The sequence below is a fragment of the Syngnathoides biaculeatus genome, chromosome 6 (genome assembly GCF_019802595.1).
Source record: "Syngnathoides biaculeatus isolate LvHL_M chromosome 6, ASM1980259v1, whole genome shotgun sequence".
Taxonomy (NCBI): Eukaryota; Metazoa; Chordata; class Actinopteri; order Syngnathiformes; family Syngnathidae; genus Syngnathoides; species Syngnathoides biaculeatus.
This window is the reverse complement of record NC_084645.1, coordinates 25,255,530-25,283,271: the sequence shown is the minus strand read 5'-3', so window position 1 is coordinate 25,283,271 and position 27,742 is coordinate 25,255,530. Positions and strand designations below refer to the sequence as shown.

Sequence of the window (27,742 nt, the reverse complement as noted above, 5' to 3'; positions counted from 1 at the left end):
TGTCATTTTTTGAAACGTGTAAATCCAGAGAAAATTTGTGGGTGGGGGGGGTGATCAAGACCAGCCGCCGGCATCTATCGGCAACGCTCGTCGTGGAATTAATCGCAGCTGTGATAACGGAAAATGGCGTTGCTACCCGTTTGCATTAAATTTGGTGTTTATAATAACAACGTTCCGATTTCTGCATCCAGGGAAGTGTTCCCAATATTTCGACCCTAACGCAAAATGTATTACTATAGTCGTCTGGCGCAAACCACAAAAACCAACGCGGAATGCATTATTATACAATACCGGTGGCAAAAGTAACCGTTTACTGTATAAGTACTTAAAAACCGATTTGTGAGTTTTCATTGTTCTGAAGACTTTGAAAAACCAAAAAAAATGATATCACTTTGTCTACAGGCTTATTTTTTTTCCCCATATTCCGCCATTGACAACGCTGATGAATCTTATTGATGCTTTTAATTCAGATCGTGGCGAGAAATATAATTTTTCTGATAGTTTTGAATAGTCACCAATTAACCTGTCCGATGTTAATTATTAATTAACCACGCCCAGCCCGAAAAAAATGTTTGTCAACCCATATTTAAAAAAAATCTCACTGAAATTGAAATATCGAAATACATCTTGTAGAGATTAAAAAAAAAAAATTTTGGTAAAGGCACAATTTGCTCCAGTCCATTCGAATATTTACATGTGCTTAAAGTGACTAAATCATGTTTGCTACATCCAATATTGAATATTTTTACATTATATATCAATAAAACATCAGTTGTGGAGGACAATACTTTTAATTGTGGGGAACCAAACAGCTCCCGTTTGAAATATAACATTTTGAGATGTACAAAATTCACAGTTCGAGAAACACACGGTCAACTATTATTTACATCACGTGAAAAACTATCACTCGAGAACGAAAATCAGAAAATGCTAAGAAAACATTCGTGATCCCTTCTAAAAACAATTCAAAAATCACATTTTACTTATGAAACGAGAACGTGTGCTTGAAATGACTTGAAGAACTTTGACAATGGCCATTTTTTTCCCAATCACATTTACATTTAAACACCACAATTACATATGGCGCGCATTTCATTTGCATGTGGCGGATCAAAAAATTTATATTTACAAAGGAAGATAGAGCTGGCAGAGGCTATGAATTATGGCTTCAAAAAAAAAAAAAAGTTCCCGCCACAGTCAAAAACATTTCATCAACCAGTTGTTCTATTCATTTTGAGATTTGTTTTGAAATATGAATCAATAAATTTGAGCATTAACGTACCATTTTTTGTTCTTGTTTTTAAATACCCCCCGAAAAAAAAAAAATGGCTCGATTCCTCGTAAACATATACAACGTCATCTGTATGTTTTTACCAAAAATGGCTTCCAAGAATTAATAACACACCCGACGGAACACGCGGTCCAAATCCTCCAATGATCCGAAGGAGGTCGGTTCCGCAACGGATGCCGAACAAGTCCGAGGTCACGTGACGCGGTTCGGGTTCAGCAGAGCGTGTCGCGCCGGCCGAGGGGGATAACGTAGACGGAAATGTCGTCTCCCGAGCCCAGCCTGTCCCCGGAGATCCTCCAGCCGCCGTCCTTGAGCACGCCGCGAGCCCTCATGACCAGGTCCTGGGCGGCCGTGGTGTACCTGGCGGGACCCAAACGCCAAAAAAAAAACAAAAAAAAAAAACGCACTTTCAAGAAAATGACTGAATTTGACATTCATAATGTTTCATATTAATTAGGAATCGCAAAAGTTAGTCACTCGCAGAGGTGGGGAGAGTGGACAAATATTGGATTCAAGAACTCTTACTTACAAATGACGTGACCCACCAAACCAGTAAAACGGACTTCCCCAAATAGTGACTCAAGAGTAAGGGAGTACTTAGCAAACAAATACACCTACCGTGATTCCCGGCCTACAGAGCTGCTTATAAACCTCACCGAGTACATTTGTAAAGGAAATACCATTTGGTACATATGTACGCTGCAGTTGTGTAAAAGTCGCAAGCGCCCACATTGAAACACGAGATATTTACAAAGAAAGAGGGTACACAGAAAGAGTTTAACGCTAACGCTAGCGCCGTGCTAACGCTAGCGCCGCGCTAAAGCCAGCGCTAACACTAATGCTAACAGGGCCTGTTTACATTGAACCTACCGGTAAATAGCACTGAGACACATAACGGGCCCTTTTAGCATTAGCGCGGCGCTAACGTTGAACTGTGTACAGTCTGTAAATATCTCGTGTTTCAACGTGGCTTTTACGCAGCTGCGGCGCGTGTTTAACCAATAACCAAATGTTATTCCCTTTACAAAAGTACTCTGTGAGGCTTGTAACCATGTGCGCTCTGTAGGCCGGCAATTATGTAAACGCTAACACGTTAACGTGGCCCATTTCAGTTGTAAGCTTTCATGTTGTTATTTTAGCAGTTAGCTTACCATGCTAAAGGTAACCTCTTCATTCTAGCCTAGGGTTGCATTGGTGGAACAAAGGTTTCCAAAATGAACATGCGGATGGTTAGCTGGCTAATGCTAGCATGACAAGCGAAAGTGGAGTGGGAAATGAGCTTTAGAAAAGTAGCGATAAGCTAATGACGAAAGGCTAACACTGCTAATGACAAGGTTTGGAAAATGCAGCGTTAAGATGAAGGCCGCTTCCACTGGCCTGTGCTGGTCGTCGGGGTTGCAGTTGGCCAGAGAGCAGGTGACTGCCTCCGCCACTTCCTGGTTGGACAGGACGTCCCACAGGCCGTCGGTTCCCAGGACGAGAACGTCGTCGGAGTCGTGTTCCAACTGCGCCAACGGGTAAACGTTGACCTGGGGTGGAAAAATACATCATTTCATATTACAACCAATTAGTGATGCCTCGGTTGTCGACCACAATCAGTTCCAGAAAACAGTGAATTTTTCGAAAACCAAAATCGATGTTTCCCATTACAATGAATGGAAAAAAAAATAATGTGTTCCAAGCATTAAAAAAAAATTGGGCTTTTTAAAGCTTTTTTTTTTTTTTTTTTTTTTTAGCTTTTCCTGATAATAAACTGCATAGTAGAAATACATGTATAATTTAAATACTTTCTATAATAAAATAATTTAAGAAATATGTATCATAAATATATATATATGTAGCGACTTGGTCCCCCAGCCTTGTAAAAATTTTTTTTTTTTTTATTAACAAAAGTGCAGAATAACTTTTAACAAAAAATAATGAGGGGGGGGGCATTTCCTTGGGGCCATGATTGGGGGTTAATATGAGATGATGAGAATGAGATGAGAAGAAAATACTGACATTTCCGTTTTTTTTGTTTTTTTTTTTTTTGGGGGGGGGTGTTCGAATAGACAATAACAAAACACGTCATGGGTGCGTCAGCTGCTTGCGCCACACGCATGATATTATTTCCGGGTTTAGTTGGCGGCGTTCGAGTACCGATTTTCGTTCAAAAACGGAAGCAAAAAAAAAAAAAAATTCTCAAAATGTTCGTGAGAAAACGGGGACGTTCGAGAACCGCGGCTTTACCGTACGTCACAATCGTCCTGCCAAATCCGCGATGAATTCGGCCGTGTTGACGTTTGGCTTACTTCTGGGCAACAGGAGAGGAAAGGCTTGATGTAGATGTTGGAGTCGTGCACTTTGAGATTGTGGTCGCCGAGACCCCTCGTGACGCCGATGGTCGCTAGCACACGAGCCTACGAGGAGAATCAATGCAAAAAGAAATATACACACATCTTTATCTGTCTCACCGATCTAAAAATAAGAAGAAGAAGAAGAAGACTGGATAGCGGTATGTCGATTGGTTGAAGCCAGTCGGCCGCCGTCTTGGTACTCCCGAACCGTGTGGAGGACACGACTTACGGGTTGGACTACGGTGGGGGTTTTCTCACAGTTTGCGTGAAGGATTTTCAATTGGAGCAAAGGAAAGACATAGAAGACCGTGACCTTGCATATTACCCAGGGCCTGATTTCCCTGACATGTTAACTTTTCCCAAAATACGCTGCGAAGCACTAGCTTCATAACACAGCAAAACACTAAGCATTTTTTGTCATGAAATTTTAAGTCAATCAGTTTGATGGATTTTTGGAAATAAAGAAAGTACATTAGGTATTAGCATTAGTATTTTTTATTTGTTGTCTCTGTGATGTCCTATTTTAGACGAAAAATTCAATTTGCAGAGTTCTGCATGATGAAATTCATCAAAAATTTCACAGAAAATGTGTTTTCTTGCTTAGCCAGGTTTGGGAAAATATTGACATCGCTTTTTCGCGAAAAGCTGACCGGCAGCTTATCAAAGTGAAGCAGAGAGTGAACAGTGAACAACAACAACCGTAAACAAAACTTTGTTGAAATGAAATAAGCTCATCAGAAAATAAATGTTAAAAAAAAAAAAAAAAACCTTTACAAACAAACTTTAACAGTGTCAAAGTAAATCTTTGTAACTTATCTGTGGAATGTTTTCTCACAGCCACAGAACTGGCGATTAACACAGTTAATCGCTGTCGCTGGGCAGTATCAAGATGGCCAATGAGCCGTCTCGTCTTTTTTTATTAGATCGGTGATCAATCTATCTATCGGGTTTCATGTTTGTAGCCTTCTTCAACTGCTCCTTCTTCATGTGGACACAGTAGATGAGCAGCATTTAGAAAAAAAAAAACACACGAGCTCAACGTCAGCACCTTCTTTTTTTGGTTTTTCAGGGGGGTGGGGGCTTGACAACCATTTCCCTGGCTACACGTACTCGGCGACTAATTTGTGAACTGCGGAATCTGTTTCGAACAAGGCCCATTAAAAAACAAAAAAAGCCTTCTGGAACGATAGCGGGGAGGCAGGATAATTGAATCTGCTGATCTGTAACGCAAGGAAGGGCAACACATAGCTGGAGGTACAGAAAGTACCGCGCAGTACTGCTGATTCTCCATTTACGACGCCGTCAATTTGCAGGGAGGGAGCAAAGACAAGTCATCGGCAGCCCTTCTAAAAATACGTCGTCTTAGCTCGATCCCAAAAGACGTCAACGCCGTGACAAACCTCCTCAAACGGCTTCGGTTTGGGCTGACCGATTGAGAGCGCCTCGTTGTCGGCAGAGAGAGGGGAAAAACCTCAAGTGTGACTGTGGCTTCGGGTGGGTGGATCTGTCCTAAGTCCCTCTTACCTTCTTCCCTTCGCCGTAGATGAGAGGAAACTTCAGGTCCTTGTCCTCGATGGTTTTATAAGCCCTGCAAAAACCAGACGGGACACTTAAACGGGTTCGTTTACAAAATGTGATCAATTTCGGAGCAATTTTGTCAGATTTAAAAAAAAAAAAAAACGCACCAAAAAAAAAATATATATATACCATAATTTCAGGCCTACAACCGGCGACTTTTTTTCCCCCACACGCTTTCAACCCTGCGGTTTATGCGGTGATGCGGCTAATTTGTCCATTTTTTTTCTAACGGACGCAAGGGGGCACTCGAGCGGAAAAGGAAAGAATGAGACCGGTGGAATATATGTGCCGAGGAAGTGACTTTTACCGGCCCTGTTAGCGCTGTGCTGGCGTGTTGCTGCTGTGTTACTGGCGTGTCTCAGTGATATTTACCTGTAAATGTTATTTTAACCGGCCCTGTTAGCGTTAGCGCTAGAGCAGCGCTAGTGTTAGCACTAGCTTTAGCACGGCGTTGGTGTTAGCGCTGCGTTGGCGCTAGCTTTAATGCGTCGTTAGCACTGGCATTATCGCCACGCTATTGTTAGCACTAGCCCCAAGCTAACGTTAGCACGAGCATTAGCATTTAACTCTTTCTGTGTACAATTTCTTTGTCGTGTTTCAATGTGGGCACTTGCAGCTTTTACACAGCTGCGGCTTATGGTATGTACCAAATGGTATTTCCTTTACAAATGTACTCGGCGAGGCTTATAACCAGGTGGGCTCTGTAGGCTGGCAGTTACAGTCGCCACTTTTTCTCCCACCTGCATAAGACTTTTGGAGGGGGGGGGGGCAATTTAGGCATGTGGCCCAACACCGAATTGATGAAGACGTGTGCGCGCTCAATGATGTGACGCAAAACCGATCCGAGGTGCGCAAGACTGATGAATAATTGAGCATCTTCAGATCGCTTTCGGCGTGGGGAGAGGGGAAAGCAGCACTGCAGGGATACACTTCAGAATGTCGGAATATGTTCCTAATCACACTTTCATTTTTTTGTGGGTACAGGTTTTCTGAACGAATGTGCCATTATTCTTCATTTCCGCCTTAAAGTATTGAGATGACACGGTACATCGTGCGTTTGAGCTGCCGATTACTCGAGGGGACGGGGATGGTTTTAACCTTCGCGCTCGTTCCATCCAAAGACGGTAATGTTTGCAATCCTCCTGCACTCAGCGTTTTGTAACATTCCCACCAATGCGGAACGAAGACTATCAATGCGATCGGCGCGGGAATTTAGCGGCTGAAGGAAGTTTGCGGTGTACAAGCTTTGAGGGGGGAAAAACAAAACAAAAAGACTTCTTGTGATGGCGCTAATTAAATCCTATCTGTCCCAAAAAAGCCAATTCGAGACATCTGACTCCACGACTATAAAAGTTTATTACCATGAAGGTTCTCCGTCATTAATTCGGAGAAGGCGGCACGGTGGCGCAGCTGGAAAGCGTTGGCCTCACAGTTCTGAGGACCCAAGTTCAATTCCAGCATGTTCGCCACCGTGCCTGCGTGGGTTTCCTCCGGGCTCTCCGGTTTCCCCCCACACCCCAAAAACATGCAACATTCAGTGGACACTCCAAATTGCCCCTAGGTGTGATTGTGAGTCCGACTGTTTGTCTCCATGTGCCCTGCGATTGGCTGGCGACCGGTTCAGGGTGTAACCCGCCTCCTGTCCAATGACAGCACTCACATGACCCTTGTGAGGATAAATGACTAAGAAGATGGATGGTTGGATAATTCTAAGAAATCCCGAGCGTTAGCTGTTCCAAAGATGGAGTTTCGCGGCCCTGCCAGACCAGCAGAGTGAGTTACATCTGCTATATTTCGGTCAGAATATTGATTTTCATCGTAATATGTGCTACAAACACACTGATTCGAGTCACACTCCCAGACACAAGAAGAGCGGAAGGATCATCCTAACTGCAGGTAACGACGAGAAAATCCTCAATCGCCTCATCCCGCAGCGGTACCTCGGTTTTCGAACGTCTTGGTTTTCGTGCAAATCGGTTTTCGAATGAAAATTCAGAGATTTTTTTTGCTTTGATTTTCAAACGACCGACCAGTTGACCCATGAAGATTTGTTTTTGTGCTTTCGAAAGGACTCCCGAAAAAAACGGAAAAGATGTAATGACTGCGTGCGCAGTGCAACCGGTTGACCCGCACACTCCTCTGCTCGCGGACGTGTCCCGTTAGTGACTTTTTTTCTACCGATTGAGCAATATTAACCCCCGATCATGGCTCCAAAGAAGGCAATTGGAACTGCTGGTGCGGAAAAAAAGGAAAGTGGTGCGTAAAACTGTCGACTTCAAGAAGGATTTGATAGCCGAGCACGAATCTGGTGTGCGTGTTTCTGAGCTATCCAAGAAGTATGGCGTGGCGAAAACGACGATCAGCGCCATTCTGAAACACAAGGATGCCCTCAAAGCAAGTGATGTTGCTAAAAACTAAACTATACTATACATGTATTTCTACTATGCAGTTTATTATCGGGAAAAGCTGGAAAAAAAAACACTTGGAAAATGTTTTTTAGGGTTGGAACGCATTATTTCATTTTCCATTTATTGTAATGGAAAAACGTGTTTCGGTTTTTGAACGTTTTAGTTTTCAACCAGCCTTCTGGACTGTTCGAGAACGAGGGCACCACTGTATTTACACATGAAATTTATGAACTAGTTTTGGAATCAGAAATCCAGCGTCATGGGTTCAACCGTTGATCACGTCTGTTAACACAAAAATGCTTATAATATCCCAACATTATCATAAATTTGAAATGTTGGGACATGTTTTCACAAGAATCACGGATTTTGACACCGATGATTTGCCTTCGCGTGCCACATAAAATCATGTGGCGGGGCCAGATCCGGCCCCCGGGCCTTGAGTTGGACACCTGTGCTCTCGAGGCTTACATAAACCGAAAAAGGGATTTTTGATTTGAAAACAGAAAAATCAAGTCAAAAGTATCAAACCCACCATCCTGACATGGTGAAATCGCGGTACAACATCCTCTTGCCAACCTCCTTCCGCTGCACTCTCCTCGGGAACTCCAGATGTGTAAACTCATTTCCTAATAAGTGGGGCTGCATGTAGGCCTTTGGTGACAAGAGAAAAATGGAAAGAAAAAAAAAAAAAAAACAATGTCATCGTCTAATAATAACAACGTGGTGAGGGGAGACGAAGGAGGGACACGCAAGAGGTCAGGAGTGATGACACGTGACAGCTGCGCTACGCGGGAGACGAGGAGGTGCGTTTCCTACCAGGAACTGCAGTCGCTGCCTCTCAGACTCCGGCGTGAACTCTGTCGACATTGGGATGACCTCGCCTCCCCGCACGATGACGGCTCTAAAGGGCGGAGGGAGAGCAGACTTGACAGCTTGTGCTCGTTCTAGCAACAACAAGGAGGCCCGTTCTAGTACCAGTTAGTTAGTAACCCTACGTTGCCAAAAACAACAAAGGAGCCTCTATAAATTATTAAGACATGGTTAGATATGTAATGTACATCCATCCGTCCATCAATTTTCTTAGCCGCTGATCCTCACAAGGGTCGGGGGAGTGCTGGAGCCCATCCCGGCTGTCAACGGCCAGATGGCAGGGTACACCCTGAGCTGGTCGCCAGCCAATCGCAGGGCACATACAGACAAACAGCCGCACTCACAATCACACCCAGAGGCAATTTAGTGTCCAATTAATGTTGCATGTTTTTGGGATGTGGGGGGGAACCGGAGTGCCCAGACAAAACCCACATAGGCATGGGGAGAACATGCAAACTCCACACAGGTGCGTCCGGGATTGAACCTGGGACCTCAGAACTGTGAGGTCCAACGCTGTGCAGCTGCCGTGCCACCAGAGCAACCTTTGTAGACACCAAAAACATCAATAATAGGCGTATATTATTTATCCTCTGCAAAGAATGACTAATATCACTGCATCTTCCTGAGGAGGTTTGACAAGCTTGACCGCACCACCCATCCAGCCATTTTTTGAGCCGCTTATCCTCACGCAGTTCCCAGCTGTCATCAGGCAGGAGCCAAGGTACACCCTGAACTGGTCGCCAGCCAATCGCAGGGCACATTAAGACAAACAATCGCACTCACAATCACACCTTGGGGCAATTTAGGGTGTCCGATTAATGTTGCATGTTTTGGGGATGTGGGTGGAAAAAACCCACGCAAGCACGGGGAGAACATGCAAACTCTGCACAGGCGGGTCCGGGATTGAACCCAGGACCTCAGAACTGTGAGGCCAACGCTTTCCAGCTGATCCACTTGTAATATATATACATATAACATGATTTACACGTGAATACATACAGACTATTCAACCAATAATTGATTTGATAGTGACAGCCCGCGTCTCAAGTCACTCAAGAAAGTCAAGTCAAGTCAAGTCCTCCTGAAATGTCAAAAGTGAGTCAAGTCTCAAGTCAAGTCATCCAATCTTCATCCTTGAGGTTTGATTCATTTTTTTTCCCATTACACTTTTGCCTGCTTGCCTGACGATTTCTCTTACGTCGCAAAAGACTGATGACGTCTTTCACTTCACACGAAAGGGATGACAGCAGGGCTACTTGCAATGCTTTCAAACGAATGAGAGTATTGAACATATTTACATCTCGATGTTGGGAGTGCAGCTCCTCTCACCTGCTGTCGCCGGCGTTCCCCACGTAGAGCTTCCCGAGAACGTAGAGCACCACCAGAGCTGTGCAGCCTCCGGACGTGTTGTACATGGCTCGCTCCTTTTCGATTTGGACATCCTTAAAAAAAAAAATTATTGACACTGTAAATAGTAATATTTAGCTTGTAAATGTAGGTGAGTGATTACGTCTGCTCTCTCGAACCTTGTCTCCAAAACATCCAACTTTGGATGTCCCTCTAATGATTTGATTTCTAATCCTATCCAAGCTGCTCACTCCGAGCGAGAACCTCAACATCTTCATTGCTGCTTCCTGTTGTCTCTTCAGTGCCACCGTCTCTCATCCGTACATCATGGCCGCCCTCACCAACTGTTTTATAAACTTTGCCCTTCATCCTAGCGGAGACTCTTCTGTCACATAAAACACCAGACACCTTCCGCCAGCTGTTCCACCCCGCTTGGACCCGTTTCTTCACTTCCTTACCACACTCTCCATTGCTCCGTATTGTTGACCCCAAGTATTTGAAGTCGTCCACCCTCGCCATCGCTTCTCCCTGGAGCTCCTTCTCCTCCTCCCCTCATATTCAGTTATACTTCTGCTAATCTTTATTCCTCTCCTTTCCAGTGCATGCCTCCATCTTTCTAAATTTTCCTCCTGCTCCCACTGCATATCACGATATCATCTGCGAACATCATGGTCCAAGGGGATTCCAGTCTGACCTCATCTGTCAGCCTATCCATTACCACTGCAAACAGGAAGGGGCTCAGCGCGGATCCCTGATGCACTCCCACCTCCACCTTAAATTCTACATCACACCTCACCAGTTACGCTACCGTCGTACATGTCCTATACTATTCTAACATTTCTCCGCCACACCAGACTTCCTTCCGCATGCAGTACTGCAGTTCCTCTCTCGGTACTCCGTCACAGGCTTTCTCTCGATCCACAAAGACACAACGTAGCTCCTTCTGACCTTCTCTGTCCTTTTCAATTAGCATCCTCGGGGCAAATAATGCATCCGTGGTACTCTTTCGAGGCATGAAACCATACGGTTGCTCGCAGATACTGACTTTTGTCCTGAGTCTACCCTCCACTACTCTTTCCCATAACTTCATTGTGTGGCTCACGCAATGTGCTACTGTATACACAATCAAACATTGCACTTCGTTGTCAAAATATGGATAGTAGTTTTCCATCTATCTATATCTAGCTACCCTCAGTACCTAGCATGAGATATACGGTAGCTTTCAATCCTGCTATCAAAACAATAAAATAGCAGACAGCACCCTCCACCCCCCCCCAAAAAATGATGCCGTTATTCATTATAATTATAGCACCATAATGAATCCATTCGTCTAGGAGCAATAAAATAAGACTCTGACCACCAGGACGGCATTGTTGTAAATTTGGATGGATGGCCAGTTAATTAGCCTACATTCATTTGGTGCTATTTAAACCAGGGAGGGTGGGGGGGAGGGGGGGAGGCGCTACTACTCTGGCTGCATGTTCATTAATTAGAAGAATAATTAAGATGCCAAGGAATTAATCAAAAATAGCAAGAACATGCACTTGAAGACGTTGCGGCAGATTTGTGAGTAAACAGACGAGAGATCATCCATGTTTGAGCTTTCCTACTTTTTGGGGCATTTTTTGTTCGGTTAGGTTTTTCCCTCATGTAAAATATGTATCTTAAATGCTGATCTAAAGACATCCAATGTATCAAGATCCTGCCTGGGTGTACAAGGATGCGTTTCAGAGGAGTCAAGATGACGAATGCCGCTCTGCCTTCTGCTCTTTATGCCGGGGGGGAGGATGTGTAAATGTGGTCCTTCGCCACGGATGAATTATGAATCTCATTGCCCCGCCATACATATTTATCCCGGCTGCATAAGCCGCATCCCGCGGGCAAAGTGTTTAATAATGGAAACATCTGCATAAACATCCACACCTTCGTCCTCCCCATCTCCACCAGGAAGACTCTAGCCTTGGAAAAAAAAAAAAAAAAAATCATACACAAATTCACTGAGTAAATCTCACAATCTCAAATTATGTAAATGTATCACGTGTCTGGTGGGTGGGGAAATGTTGAGGAATGAGACGATACATGATCAATGATTTTTTTATGGTTTACATGCTGCTCCTAAGTCACCTGAATTGGAAAGAGGCATTGTCTTTGGCTGTAGAGGAACTAAAAAATACTGTCGAAATGCATAAAAAATTAAAAATCTATATTAAAGAGGGGGGTGGGGGGGTTTCCAACATGGACAATAAAAGCTACAAATGATTACATTCACACGCGCACCCCATAAGGAGGCAGGGGGGGAAAAATCTCCATTTAACACCTGTAGTTGTCATACCATTATTAAAGTGTGGAGGTAATCGTAATTGTTCATTCATATTCATTGAATATGCATCCTGAAGTTTGGTGAGTAGCTAACTACATGCTGCCACCTAGCGATCAAGAAGAGACCATACAAGTTGCAACTTGTTCTTCACAGTAACTACATTTACTCCTCCATCCATCCATCTATTTTACAGGCCGCTTATCCCCACAAGGGTCGTGGGAGTGCTGCAGCCAATTCCACCCATCTTTGGGCATGTTACCAGGTTACAACCTGAACTGGTTGCCAGCCAATCGCAGGGCACGTGGAGACAGACGACATTCGCGCTCACAATCACACCTTGGGGCAATTTAGGGCCGAGATTTGAACCCCCGGTCCTCAGAACTGTGAAGTCGATGTGCTAATCAGTCGGCCACTTTGCCCATAAAAGTTTTCATTCTACCATTTTAAATATTTAAATGTATCTGCACTATTAGATAATCATAAATCATGTTAGTTTATTATCTTAACATTTGTTCAATATTTATCATGTACAGTATTCTTTCTTTGTTATTTTAAACCAGGATTTTGCTCTTTTTATACAAGCATGAACATATTAATGATCTTCACGAAACACCACTTTAAAGATTGTCAGTCAGCTATATATTGGCTAAAGCTGGAAAACAGGGCAGTGGGCCACCCCAAAATCCAGAAAAATCAAAAACTAGTTGCCGTATCGACAGAAAGATGATTTGATGATTAAAAAGTTTATTTAGGTGACCTTTTTATGTTTCGTGAGGAATAAATGTCAGTTCAATCTTTGAGCACAGTTGGGTTCTTTTTTTCTAATTTCGCAAAATGTTTAAATTGTGCATAAAGTTAGTTTACGGTAACATTCAATATAACATTTGGAATATGTTTTTTTTCTTACGCTACAATATTTTAATGTTGGTCATGATGCTGGTACTTGGAGAACAAGGTATTTTTTTTAGTTGGTAATTAGATGGAAAAAGATGACACACTGTGGCGACTCCTAATCGGGACAAGCCGAAAGGAAAAGAAGAAGAAGAATTAGTGTGAGCATTCTGAGAAGCACTGCGGGGACAACATTTGAAGGAACAAACCAACAATAAGCGATGATTTTACCATGTCTTTGAACGCGTTCTCAATGGCACCGATCACCAGGCTCTCGTGCGACACTTTTTTCTCGGCGAAGAAGCGGGTGGGGGCGGCGCTCGGGGATCCGGGGGCGCCGGCGGCCCCCCTCAGCGACACGGCCCTGGTGAGGCCGCGGGAGTTCGACGTCGCCGTGAGGTGCTGGCGGTTGAAGCCGAAGGGCTCGTCGCTCAGGCAGGTGGGCGGCGGGAGGTCGGGCGTGCACAGGATGTCCGTCACCTCCTCGAGGTGCAGCGCGATGTGGTGGTGGAGGAGGCGCGACGCCACCACGGCCGCCCCGCAGCCGGCGTGACCGTCGAACAGGCCCCAGTAGTGGAAGGTCAGGTCGCCGGAGTTGGCCTAATACGCAAACAACACACACGACGCGCAAATTGTTGGGACGTGGGAGCGAGTTCAAATAAAATATTTGCACTGTGAGGCAGACGTGCTAACCACTTGTTCAATGTGCTGCTGTACACAGAAGAAAGTTGCTCAATTTAATGAGGTCACTTATTAATAAATATAAGTGGAATGCAGCCATGGATCCTGTAGATGGCAGCAAAACACTGTTGTCAATGCAACAAAAATATCTACAAATAATCATTTATCCTGAGGTACGCCATCTTGCACGCACACAACACACACACACACACACACCACACACACACGCACACACAAAACCAGCATTTATTCCAACATTTCTATCCTGAACATACACCGTATACAATACAATAACAATACAATATTAAACTATAAGTACAATCGGAAGGGAGCAACCCCCCCCCCAGGGCAAACTCAACTGTGTTGTATTTATTTGTATCTTCGTTATCAGACAAGTACCGGGTTCAAACAGATAGGTAGTGCCATGTTCAATCTGGGGGTGGGTGTTGGCTGCTCAATTGAGGACATGCATCCATTTTCTTTGCCGCTTATCCTCACGAGGGTCCCGAGGGTGCGAGAGCCTATCCCAGCTGTCAACGGGCAGGAGGCGGGGTACACCCTGAATTGGTTGCAAGCCAATCGCAGGGCACAACGAGACAAACAGCCACACTCACAATCACACCTAGGGGCAATTTAGTATCCAATTAATGTTGCATGTTTTTGGGACGTGGGAGGAAACCGGAGTGCCCGGAGGAAACCCACGCAGTCACAGACGGGGAGAACATGCAAACTCCACATAGGGAGGGCCAGGATCGAACTTAGTCCTCAGTACTGTGAGGCCAACGCTTTCCAGCTCCACCACGATACCGCCAAAATAAATTTCTATGTAAGCAATACTATCCACATCCTCCCATAACAATACAATAATAGCGTCCCCAATTGGACACTCTAAAATTGTGTGGAAAATTATAATAATTTTGTGACACCAATTTTTTTTTTTTTTTATAATCTAGTACTGTACATTAAGGTCTATTTAACCTATAGAACAACATAATTAATCTCTGTTAATCTTTACAATGTTTGTTTTCACCCATTCCTTTAAGAACAATTTTTATGTCCAATCATTTTAAATTGAACCATTATGAAGCGGCACAGTGACTCAGCTGGTAAAGTTCAGGTCTGAGGTCCCAGGTTCAATCCTGGACCCGCCTGTGTGGAGTTTGCGTGTTCTCCCCCGTGCCTGCGTGGGTTTTCTCCGGGCACTCCGCTTTCCTCCCACATCCCCAAAAACATGCATCATTAATTGGACACTAAATTGCCCATAGGTGTGATTGTGAGTGCAGTTGTTTATCTCTACGTGCCCTGTGATTGGCTGGCAACCAGTTCAGGGTGTACACAGCCTCCTCCCTGTTGACAGCTGGGATAGGCTCCAGCACTCCCCGTGACCCTTGTGAGGATAAGCAGCTAAGAAAGTGGATGGATGGATGGATCATTTTGAGCTATTGTTTTTAATTTTCCCATACAGAAGCTCAGATAATGTTCAAACTGTGCATGATGCGAGAGTGGCTCGTAGGGATAAAGCCTGGGCATCTTTTTTGAAGATCACTTCAGTGTACTATGCTATAATATTTTCATATTGGTCACTTTAGAATAATTTTGAGGTTGGTGTACAGCGTACGAGAACCACGTCGGGTGTACAGGTATGTGGAGTTAGCATGTTTTATTTTATTTAATGTCCGTCGGTTGGAATGTGAACAATTTTTTTTTTCCCGTCTTTTAGTGTCCTGCGATTTACTTGACGACAAGTCCGGTGTGCACGGCGGCCCGCCTCCAAATTCAGATGACCCACGAACCCGATGAAGTTGTTCTGGGAAAAATGAGCCATTGGTCATCAAAGGAATAGAAAAAAAGTATGTAAAACGGCAGCGTGCTGGTGTCTGGCGTCTCCAAAACCTCGGAGAGGAACTAATGCAGCATGTTAGCACGACTTAAGGGCGGATTACATTTGTCACCACACAAACGGCAAACGGCGTTTGCTGCCAAGATGATTTCTGCTAACTTCATAGCAACAATTTCAAGACATGTTGCCGAGAGCCGTGTCGAATGTTTTCAGTCTTTACTGTTGGATGAGATAAGCACGCAGGCTCAAAGTATGACGCAGTTCTTCCCCATTAAACGCCACAGCATCAAGTCGATTTCATCTCGTGTACTACTCATAATCAGTTAGTTATCTGTTCATACTTGGCTCTTGTCTGCTGTAAAAGTGAATTCCCTGATAATCTAATCTTTACCTATCCATAATGTTCAGATCGTTTTGACATTTGGCAACACTTACTCTGAAACTTTATGACTTTCCCTAAAGTAACCCCAAATAGAGACATTAAACATTTGCCACTTTTTGTACAAATGTTACAAAGTTTGCGTACACAAAGGCTGTTATGAATCAAATTTGGCCCATCCCTCCCAAAATTTATTTTTAATTGACCCAGCACCTTAATTCAAGGAAAATAGTGGTTCTGTTAGGAATCTTGAAACTGAATGTATCTTATCTGCCACGCGTATGAAGATTTATTTTATTCGTGGGACGAAAGTAATACGCGTTTAAAATGGAGCTTGGCTAATTTGTGCATTTTTTTTCTAACGGCCGCAAGGGGGGCACTCGAGCGGAAAAGGCAAGCGTGAGATCGGTGGAATATATGTGCCGAGGAAGTGACTTTTACCGGTCCGGTGTCACGGTCTGAGCACTCCCTTGTGATGAATGCGCATGCGTTACTAACAGTGGAACACTGGGTATGTAGCAGACGCATACTGGGAAATCCCCCGGTCTCATAGTACCCCTCGTTTTACATAGAGGGAGCTAACATACGTTATCACCAAACCCTAACCTAACCTTAGAACAAAAGTTGATAAAAAGATATACACATATATGTACATGAACACTCGGCACATGGAAGGGGATGTTTCAGACTTGCCGGAAGTTCACAAAATGTAAGCACATGTGCATCAATCACAAGGAGACTTTTCAGCACCAGGAGCGCTCAGTCACACCGGCCCTGTTCGCGCTGCGCTAGCGTGTTACTGCTTTGCCTCAGTGATTTTTACCGGTAGGTTTTTTTTTTTTTTTTAAACCGGCCCTGTTAGGACGCTAGGCGCTAGCGTTAGCACGGCGCTAGCGTTAGCGTTAAACTCTCTGTGTACCATCTTTCTTTGTAAATATCTCGTGTTTCAATGTGGGCACTTGTGGCTTTTACACAGCTGCGGCGTATGTATGTACCGAACGGTATTTCCTTTACAAATGTACCGGGTGAGGCTTATAACCAGGTGCGCTCTGTAGGCCGGGAATTACGGTACAATGGTTTTGTTCCCACTGCATTTGCATGCACCGTTTTGTCTTGGAAAGGTTTTTGAAAAATCTGCATACAGTGAGAGTAAAACTGCACAAGGAAGCTCATACATATTTAACAAAAAGAGCTAATGTCATACAGAGGTCAGAGGGTGGTTATTTTCCTTGACGCAAAAAACAAACATTCCCCTTTTCACTGAAACATTAAAGATGAATCATTTAATCTCAGACAGGCTATTAATTCTTGGCCAAGGTCAAAACACAGTCACTCACATTTGAAAAATGTACAAGTATGGCCAGTCATGCCCGCAAATATAGAGTTGCGGGTGTGTGTTCTGTTTGTAATTATGAGTGTACACCTTTAAGAGCAGAGGGGGGTGGTGTCAGGTAAACTAGGAAGTAGAAGTAGGTTGAGCAGCAGCTCGTTGTGCTTCCGTGTTAAAAAAAGATGTCGAGGTGTGGTTCACTCCACTGAATCGTTTTTCATGTGCGCTGAGAGTGCGCGACAAGTGCGCAATTGCGCATCTTAGAGGTAACATTGGTCAAGACTACACAAAATAAGCGACGTCTTTCAACATCTATGTATTTCTACTCGTATTAAATTTCACGCGCGTGATTATTCGTGCTCGACTGTGCAGATTCAAGAGTGAGATGGCGCGTGTACGCGCCCGTCAAATCACAGTGACTGAAAACATATTATGTGTTCATGGATGGAACATAAGGATTAAACAAAAGGTGATGCTTGGCACATACCAGGCTCTCCCTGAGGCCCAGACCCCCTCCGTTGGGCAGGGAGGACCTCCTCCGGGCCATGGGCCCCCATGTGGATGCGGCAGCGCTTCCCGGCGGTCTTCTCTTGACCACCAGCACATCACAGCAGGCCTGATCCTCATTTAATGTGCTCTTTCCTGCATTGATCACCCTGTAAAGACAACAGCACATACATAAGAAGCCAGATAACACTTGAAGACATGTTGATTTTTTTAAAAAAGGAAAAAAAAGCCTGAGGAAAGACCGATTTCAAGCATATCAAATGACCCACATGCGGTGATCACATGTATTCCAGAGGCCACTGATATAAGCTAACATCATTGAGACAAACACATCTTATCAGCATGTGACATCCGTATGACTGTTAAAAAGAACCAATAACTCACTTAAGTTCAGCCTCCTACACAATGTGCAAGTATCATGCAAACCGTATCCAACCCATCCGCTCCCAATACTCCAATCTAGTATTTGTTATGTAGTTATGCTATTAGTAGTGTTTTTATAAGAGTTTTTGCTCTACCGCCTCCCTCGGGACCTGGGCGAAGTTCTGCCGGAGGTGGGAGGCGAAGCTCGAGCACAGCCTCCTTCCCCATCCAGAGGAAAAGATCCAATGTCCCTAAAGCCGACTTCTGGACACCATCAAGTGAACAAAAACATGAATGTCGAGGAGTTAAATTTCAGGCGGTTGCTCTCATTTTCCTCGTGGGCCACATTGTTGTTTCGGTTTCCCTCAGAAGGCCGTCATGATTGTGGAATAAAAATATTTAAATCATCTCATCATATTAACAGCATCAATTCATGAACTAGTATTAGAATCCGAAATAAGGGGTAATGTGTTTTTTCTACTACTCAGTTTTGGTAACACAAAAATGCTTGTAATATCTCAACTTTATCATTTATGGTATATGACTATTTGAAATTTTGGGACAGATTTTTACAAGAATCATGGAAATCAACACTCTAGATTTGGCTTCGCAGGCCACATAAAATCATGTGGCGGGCAAAATCTGGCCCCCGGGACTCGAGTTTGACACCTGTGGCATACAGTATGTACAAATTTAACGGTACAGTAGAGCCTCGGTTCTCGACCACAATCCGTTCTAGAAGGCGGTTCGAAAACCCGATTTGTTTGAAAACCGAATCAACCGCCACGCAAGTTATGTTATTTTTATTTTATTTTTTTTTCAGGGCTTCGTTCGAATTGACAATAACAGAGCGCGTCGTGGGTGGGTCAGCTGGTCGAGCCGCGAGCGTCCTGTTATTTCCGGGTTTTGTTGTGGGCGTTCGAGTACCGATTTTCATTCGAAAACAGAAGCAAAAAAAATAATAATATTGAAATTTTCGTTCAAAAACCGGATTTGTTTGTGAACGGGGACGTTCAAGAACTGAGGCTGTACTGTACTTGCACAAAATGTAGTAGTTTTAGGCAGTCTTATGCATAAAAAAATATATTTAAGAATCCTATTAAGAGCCAGACATCAGTTTAGTAATTTCCTGGTTTATTCCTATTATTGTTTTAAGACTGTTTCAAACTTCTGGCAAAATTCTGGCAAAAACGGGACGATGGGGCAATATTTTTCCACTCAAACTTCCGTCTAACTCCAAATTTTAAAAAACCTTTGGAGTGTATCACGGGATGTAAAGTTCAGTTTCGCAAAAAATAATGTAATTATCATTTAGTCAAGGACCATGAACTAAAATACAGATTTGTCAACATCATTAAAGAACAAATGACTGCCCTCGGGGAGCACGCGTGTGTGCCGCCGCGGTCATTTGAGCGTGCAAATTCACCAGCTCTATGACACTTGAACTTTGCAGTCTTTTCAAAAGTTAGGAGGGGGGGCGGGGGGTGGGGGGGCGTCGATAGTCCTTGCCCTTAAGCTCCAACAGCGTCCGACACCCGGGCTGTCATATTCAATTACCGCTTTTCACGTTTGGGACAATGGCCTGGCCCTAATTACCCTGTCAGGGCCTTCAACAGTGACATGAGATACTCCAAAAACGTCACTTTCCCTTCACCACCGTGGCGCCTTTCAATGATTTTTCAATCACTTGTGAGGCGCTGAAGTCCACACTTTTTTTTTTGTTTTTATTTCACACAAAAGAATCCGCCTATAAGACGAGGAAAAAAAACAAGCCATTTATTGTGGTTGACATCTTTTTAAAGAGAATTGCAAAAGAAGAAAAGACAAAAAAACACTGCCGTCATCTGCAACAGATTTCACGACGCCCTATTCGCTCGTCAAGTGTTTTATTGTTTGCAGACATTATTGAACACAATATTACAGTGCTTCAGCACAGTACTTGAATTTAAAATATGTTTACTGCTTTTCCTGTTTTGTTGGCAGTCCTTGAGTGCACTTCTGAGCCAGTAAAAATTAAAACGCAAATTATGGTTCTGCCTCTCGTCCGGTGCAGCTACAAATAACCTACGTTGTCCACTTGCTGTGATGATTTGCTGTGTAGGTACAAAAATTTTTGGTCACTTCATTTGGGTTAGTAATTCCGGCCTCTAAACCGCAACTTTTTTCACACGCTTTCAACCCTGCGGTTTATGCGGTGACGCGGCTAATTTGTGCATTTTTTTCTAACGGCCGCAAAGGGGCACTCGAGCGGAAAAGGTAAGAGTGAGACCGGTGGAATATATGTGCAGAGGAAGTGACTTTTACCGGAATGTTTTGTTTTAACCGCCCCTGTTAGCGCTGCACTAATATTAGCGCTGTGCTAGCGTGTGGCTGCCGTGTCTGTGATTTTTACCGGTATGTTTTTTTTAACCGGCCCTGTTGTTGCGGCGCTAACGTTAGCGTGTTGCTCCCGCATCTCAATGATTTAGGTATGTTTGTTTTTTTTAACCAGCCCTGTTAGTGCTGTGCTACCATGTTGCTACTGTGTAGCTGCCGTGGCTGTTTTTTTATTTTATCCGTTTTTTTTTTTTTTTTTTTTTTACCAGACATGTTCATTCTACCATGTTGTTGCTATCTTAAGCTAAGCTAAGGTATTAAAACTTTGAAAACTCTTTCTGTGTACCGTCTTTCTTTGTAAATATCTCGTGTTTCAATGTGGGCACTTGCGTTTTTTTACTCAGGTGTGGCTTAGGTATGTACCAAATGGTATTTCCTTTACAAATGTACAGGGTGAGGCTTATAATCAGGTGCGTTCTGTAGGCAGGAAATTACGGTATGCAGCATGGGTTCATGACTGGGTATGTGCCAGATGTATGGAGTCGATTGTTTATGGACCTCTCAGTTATCCCGTGAGATCGATACATAACACAATTCATCTCGGGGCCTTTGAGGTAGCAATGAACAGACTTTCTACAATACATTTAAATATAGAAAGGTTAACTTAAAAAGTTTCTTGCGGCCCAATCGAGACCTTCCAGATACTCCGGCAATGCGATAGCAGCAGTGCATGCCGGCCATTGTTCCTACAAGCACCTCTTGTATGCTCCGGGACGAAATGCTCGACGGACAGCATGACGTATGTTTGCAAATTGGTAATTCGATAACGATTCTATGGTATGTTTGTGTCATACTCCAGAAGACTCCCATTTAAGAGTTGAGTAAGGCCGACTGAAGCAGAATGCTGACCTGCATACCGAATTTGTGTGAGGATTGTCAATATGCGCATGGATTATCATGTTGATTTGTCAGGACCTGAGTGAAGTCTGAGTGTGGAGCACTCTCAAAATCTGCAGTCCTCTCTAAAAAATAAAGTGGAGCAGCATAATTATTATTATCACCAGATTGGATCGCAGCCGCGCGTAAAATTCAAATGGGAAATTGCGTCGCAAATGTTAATTAAGTGATTAGGCGGCAGCATGGTGAAATAGCGGTTCGCATGTCTGTCTCCCAAAAGTGAGGTTCTGGTTTTGAATCTCAGCTCTGGCCTTTCAGTGGGGAGTTTGAATCCTCTCTGGTACTCCGAAAATATGCCCCTTAGGTTCATCGAAGATTAAACTGCCCTTGGCTGTGGATGGTTGCTTGTCTTAATGCAATTATGCTAACAACCAGTCCAGGGTGTCCCCCACCTCTCACCCAAATTCAGCTGGGACAGGCTCCAGCTCACCAGCGACCCTAATGAGGCCAGAAAATGCATGGATGGATGAATAATATGCTCATCCCTACATGAAAATTTTCAAAAGTGAAGACTGTAAGTGGAGCATGACGATTGCTAGTTTCACTAGAAGATCTCGAGCGATACTTTCTGATCTTGTCAGAGGGATCGTGGTTAAGCGGACCAGACAGTGCACCCTCACTCCAACCGTGCATCAAGATCCTCCTCGTGAAGCAGAACCACTCGATCTGTCTCCGTTGGGGCAGGCCCGGGATGAACGCAGCCAACTTGCTTGCTTGTTTAGCGGACAGGCAAAAAGCTTCCTACAGAGTGCAGCTGCCAGATGAATCCTGCCTGATCTTCGAAAACGAGACTAGACAAAGGAAAGCCTTACGTTGAAATCTTAGAAGGATTCTTATTTAACTTTTCAAAATGTCCTGATTGACACTCTTACGCAACACAATGCTTTCATGACCAAAAACGTGCATTTCTGTCAACTAAATCTGTATGCTGGCCTCACGTCCAGTAGAGATGAAGCATTAGGCCGAATGGTCAGCTTGGCCTATGTTCCTCCTCATGTTCTATTATTTATTATAAGCATATTTCTTAAACAATAAAATACGCATGTGAGGTGAAGCTATTTTTGTGGTCTGCTTGGGGTTGCCATCATCTCATTCCAGACTAATATCTGTGACTCTGAGCGTGTGTGGTTTTAAAAGGCGGGAACTTGGCCCGGTGATGTGGGAGTCAGCGAATTAGAGTGTAGAGTTGACTGTTGTGACCTCAGGCTAGCGGCCAGGTGCTAACTCGCTTTTTTGGATGACCGCTGTGTAGAACTGTCTCAACAGCTCTTGTGACAGGCCGTGCTTCCTCACAAGCCGCAAGGAGTACCGCCCTTGTTGGGCTTTTTTGAGGATGGAGTTGATGTTCGTCCCCCACTTCAGGTCCTCTGAGATTGTAATTCCCAAGAACTTGAAGGTCACGACGGTTGATAAGAGACAGTTGGACAGCGTCAGGGGCAGCTGTGGTGAAGGTTGCCTCCTGAAGTCCACATTTTTGGGTGGAACTACAAATCGAATTCATAAATATTTTTAATTGAATCAACTGATGAGTCAATGGTTTATTGTAGGGTTTTCGTGCAAAATAGTTAACCTTCTGGACTGCATGCAGCGATGCGAGGTCATCTGCCTATCTGCGGTAATTCTTCCAATAGTCACACAGTTTCAGGTGCAAGTGACGTTACGGGATTTGAGCCTCTTAGATGGACTCAACGGCTCATATCACATGATAAGCCTTCAAGTTTTCTGTGCTGCCAATGAGCTTTCACAAGCGCAAAGCATCTTGGTCTGTCATCTGTTGACAAATCCCCAAAAAGACAGATTTTTCAGATCTCATGATCTTATACTAAATATGATGTTTGAATCCTCACATGGCGTATTGGAGTCAGCGTGGATCTAAGACGCAGATCACGGTAGAGAGCTAAAATTATGTGCGCAGCAAACAGCGCAGAAGTGGGTGAAGGAAATTGTTTGCTTAGTTGGGGGATTAAAAATTATTCATAGAAGATTAGCCCAGAGGAAGCGGCACATCCCAAGCGCAGTTACGTGAGAAGCCAACAAGCTCCTTCGGAATAATTTTGTTAGCTTGCCGTAGAGAGAGTCTATTCAAGAGAACAAGTGATCGCAACAGGCAAGCAAGCACTTGCGAGCTCACTCCAAAGCACTAGTGGCAGAAGTATCGTCTGTATACTTGGAAATCCACATGTAAACACTTAACTTAACACTTAATTGCAATGGAGTTTTAAGGTAACGCTGAAAACAAAGTACCGTAATTCCCTACAAAGCGCATCTGGTTATAAGCCTCACCCAGTGCATTTGTAAAGGAAATACCATTTAGTACATACATACGCCACAGCTGTGTAAAAACTGCAAGTCCCCACATTGAAACAGGAGATATTTACAAAGAAAGACGGTACACAGAAGGACTTTAGCGCAAGCGCCGCCGTGCTAACGCTAGCGCCACGCTAACAGGGCTGGTTGAAAAAAAAAAAAATAATTGTTGAGACACGGCAGTAACATGCTAGCGCAGCGCTAAACGGGGCCGGACTGGTAAAAGTCACTTCCTCGGCACATATATTCCACCAGTCTCACTCTCGCATCTCTCGCATCACCGCATAAACTGCAGGGCTGAAAGCGTGTGAAAAAGTTTGCGCCTTGCGTCGAAAGGATACAAGAATGAAGTTGAAACATGAGGAAAAAAGTTATGAATTTATGAAACAGATGTACTTTGGGAAGAAAACAATGTAACACAATGAGAATTAATCATCTCTACTATAAAATTAAGTCCATGTTTCTTAAATTTAAATTTTTTTTCTAAAAGTAAATGCAAAAAATAAATTGAAATTTTTTACATGAAAACCTCTGTTAAAAGTTACAGCAACAAAGACTCCATCTAGCCGCACATTGAAATAGAAACTAATAATCCTAAAGTTGATCTGTAGAAAATGGACAACTTTTTAATCATTGTTCTACCGTGATGTCAAACAAAGTCGCTTCAGGGGGTAGTCCCTACCGCCGGCATGAAGATAAGACTTGGTGTCGAGGGGAAATACACAAAGACGAGCTCCTCTACGCGAATTGATAATATTCTGCGTCGGAAAGTGTGGAAGAATTGCCTCAAGGACACATTGACCTCAGTCTCTCCCTCATACCAGAACCAGACCCGACTGGACCGAACCAAGCGTTTGGCAATTGTGTGACGGGATAAGTGGAGTGAAAGTTACACTTTTTTTTTTTTTTTTGAAGGCCGAGGCAGCTCGTGCACGCTGTTTTTACGAATCTCCACGAGCGATGGAACAACCGCAACACTGGTCACAACCTTTGTCCAGTAAGAAATGACACCAAGAGTGTATCGGACTTTTTTTTTTTTTTTAAAGAGAACCAGCAAGAGGAGAGCATGTGACAAAGTAAACATTCAATGCGCAAACATTCCAAACCCGCTCCTCTGGATTTGAAGGCTGGCCTCACGGACTGAATGAGGATTACATAACTTTTGAGGTCACATTCAACTGTTGGCCGTATGACACAATATGGGATTAGAACAACAGCCACAATATTAGGTACATCTACACGCTGTAACGAGGGCAAAAAGAAAAAATAAATGAATCCATCTTTCCAACCCCTCCCCCCAAAAAGAGAATGCTGTTTTAATTGACATCATATTTCCATTTCATAATTGTTGCTACAACTCTTGTAATGGACCTCAGTTGTACATACTTGATCTTATCTTAGGTTATCTTATCTTAGGGTTTGTGGAGTTTACGTGAAGTGAACCGCTTTGTTTATTTGGCCAACATAAATTGCTGCAGATACCATGAAAAATGATAAATAAAAAGAATATACAAACTATAGAATTCAATTTCTGTAGAACATTTGCGTGGGAATGCTGCAAATTGGCCAAGAATTGTGGAAAGACAAGGCAAATATTTACAAACCCTTAACGGGAGGATTTTATTTTCAAAAATGTGGGAATTTTGAGAACACCATGTCTCAAAATTTGGTGAATATGTGAAATGTCTGCATTAATTTTGGAAGGTTGTTGAATCTGCGGGCCGGGGATGAAAAATATTTGCAAAAATGTTTGAAGTTGGGATGGTTTGAATCCACCAAGAAATGTAGAAGGAGGCATTGTCAAATGTCTTTTTAATAATTTGGGAATGTTGTCATGACAAATAGGTATATTAATTAATATTGAATAATATGGGAATTTGGGAAATGTGAATAAAATATTTCCCAAATTGTCACGAATGTCAGCTGAAAAGTTTGAAGTTGGAACGTGGAAGACGAGAAACTTTTTTTGTTGAACGTTTCATTTAGCTTTTTTTCGTGTGGAAAATGTGGAATTGTTGCGAAAACTGGGAATTTGGATGTATGTGGGGAAACAGCGTGAATTTCCTGCATTTTGTACATAATTGGACGTAGGGATCAGTAGTTTCAGGATTGTGGAAGAAGAGCAACGCTGTTTATCATTTACTGTACGGAGGATGGAGGGGAAGGAGCTCCGAGGAGCAAACAGGCTACTCACTCCGCGTAGCCGGTGGACCAGGGCAGCCGCTTGCTCTCCTTCAGGATGACGATGGGCCTCGCCGAGTGGTCCGCCGAGCACTCCACCTCGTCCGGCGACATCCCCAGGAACTCCGGTCTGCCGTACGGGAATTTGGGAGCCACCTCCGAGGCGCCGGAGGGGTCGCGGTCGCCGCCGCCGCCGCCGGGTATCACGCCCCCCATGAGGGTGGCCACGGCCGACTTCACCCGAGTGAGCATGGCGGCTCTCGGGAGCTTGGGTCCGCCGCGACGAGGGTCGCGTCTAAATGTCGCGTGTGCGTCCGTGGGTGTTGCCGGTAACTGGGGGTGGATGGGTGGGGGGGAGATGCCGCCACACTCACGCTCGCCGTACCCGGAACTACATCACGCTGGTGCGCCCGCGCAGCCACGCAAGCACGCGCAGAGAGCCCAGTCACGTGACCAACAAAGTGTGAGATGGAGGGAAGGAGGGAAGGTCAAAGGTTAGGCGCGAAGAAACACAAATAACCAATATTTCAGTGCTCTTATTACACAGTATCATTAAAAAAAAAAAAAAACCGGTACCAACACCAGGCCAATAAAGGCCTTATTTTAAGACACCCATACTTGAGGAAAAAGTTTTAAATCGACTTGAGTTGGAGATTGAACTGAAACAGTTCTGAGGAAATGGATGGGCTTCGAATGACGTCACCACAGTCCTTAGACCAATCGGATAAATTAACGATGGAAAAAAAATTCATGCTTAACCTATCACCTCTGTCCTCTGACCTCTGTGACACACAAGATGGCGTAATTAGAAACCTATCCATAATGGTGGCGTCGTCTACAATGTTGAAAAAGGCCTCAAGAGATTACCTCATTAATTATATGCAAAATATTCACTGCCCAAGTATAGTTCTATTTTATTTCACTTTTTGGTACATTACATGATCCTCATCATTTTCAAATCCTTCATTTTTAATACTTTTATTTGGATATCAAGTACTGTTTTTCTTAATTAAGGGGCATTGTTTATATTAAAACTGCATGTTACAGTGGTGGTGCACCTAGTGTGTACAAAAATATGAAATATACATTCTAGGAATAAAATCTATTTATTGATTTTGGTGAACGCAGGTAATGCGGGTTATGAACTTTAGAGAATGGGGATAAAAAAAATGTTCTTACCGCAAGATGTAGATATCGTAACGCAAGCGATTGAACATAACTACATTTAAATACCTTGAAATCTATAAATAAAATGAACCTCATTATTTAATTTTTTTGTGACATTATAGACATTATAACACAAAATAGTATTTGTTACATGCGCTGGTGTGTCCCGTAGAAATTAATGAATGAGGAAATTCCAAACTGGCAGACAACGGCGCGTCTAATCAATAATTCATGGCTTTGCCAGCAAAGAGCTCTACTGACCTAATTATGAAAATCATCGTTTGCGTGTGTGTGCGCGCATGAGTTTCTGTGAAATTCCAGTGAAAACCTTCGTGTGTACTCTAAGTGAACCCTGCCACGACATTTTCCAGGAGTGTCGTTGCGCCGCGCTGCATCTCGCTGAAAGAATCTTAAAGTGGGCTCCAAGGTGAACTTAAGTGGGAAGGAATTATGAAGTTGAAAATACAGATGGGAAATATCTGCATGAATAAGATTTCAAAGCCATAAACATAAAACAAATGGAGGGGGAAAAAAAAAAGGATACACGGCGGTGAGGTGACCGAGCGTCCCTGTGAGTGTTGGCATATATTCTGCTTCACCACGCGCAGTTTGCAGGCTCGAAAACGCAATAAACTGAGAAACCACTGTAGTGGTGTCGAAACTATGACGCGGG

The 27,742-nt window shown here is 43.7% G+C and overlaps 1 protein-coding gene across 4 annotated transcripts; it reads right to left on the bottom strand.

Annotated features, from left to right (window-relative positions):
* Positions 1-638: 638 nt before the first annotated feature.
* ppm1h (protein phosphatase, Mg2+/Mn2+ dependent, 1H) lies at positions 639-26,414 on the bottom strand. Of its 4 annotated transcripts, none has more exons than XM_061822371.1 (11): positions 25,916-26,408; positions 17,759-17,927; positions 13,273-13,641; positions 11,754-11,789; positions 9,813-9,925; positions 8,430-8,514; positions 8,146-8,264; positions 5,152-5,215; positions 3,583-3,690; positions 2,669-2,820; positions 639-1,651 (listed from the first exon to the last, which is right to left on the bottom strand). In XM_061822371.1, exons 1-11 carry the CDS (start codon positions 26,152-26,154, stop codon positions 1,504-1,506), a joined length of 1,602 nt encoding a protein of 533 aa, XP_061678355.1. In that variant the 5' UTR covers positions 26,155-26,408; the 3' UTR covers positions 639-1,503. The 4 variants fall into 4 exon arrangements, 2 of the variants coding, with proteins under 2 accessions (XP_061678355.1, XP_061678356.1); XR_009795341.1 differs by having other exon boundaries at positions 1,512-1,651; positions 2,443-2,820; positions 25,916-26,414; XR_009795340.1 differs by having other exon boundaries at positions 1,513-1,651; positions 1,910-2,820; positions 25,916-26,414.
* Positions 26,415-27,742: the final 1,328 nt, after the last annotated feature.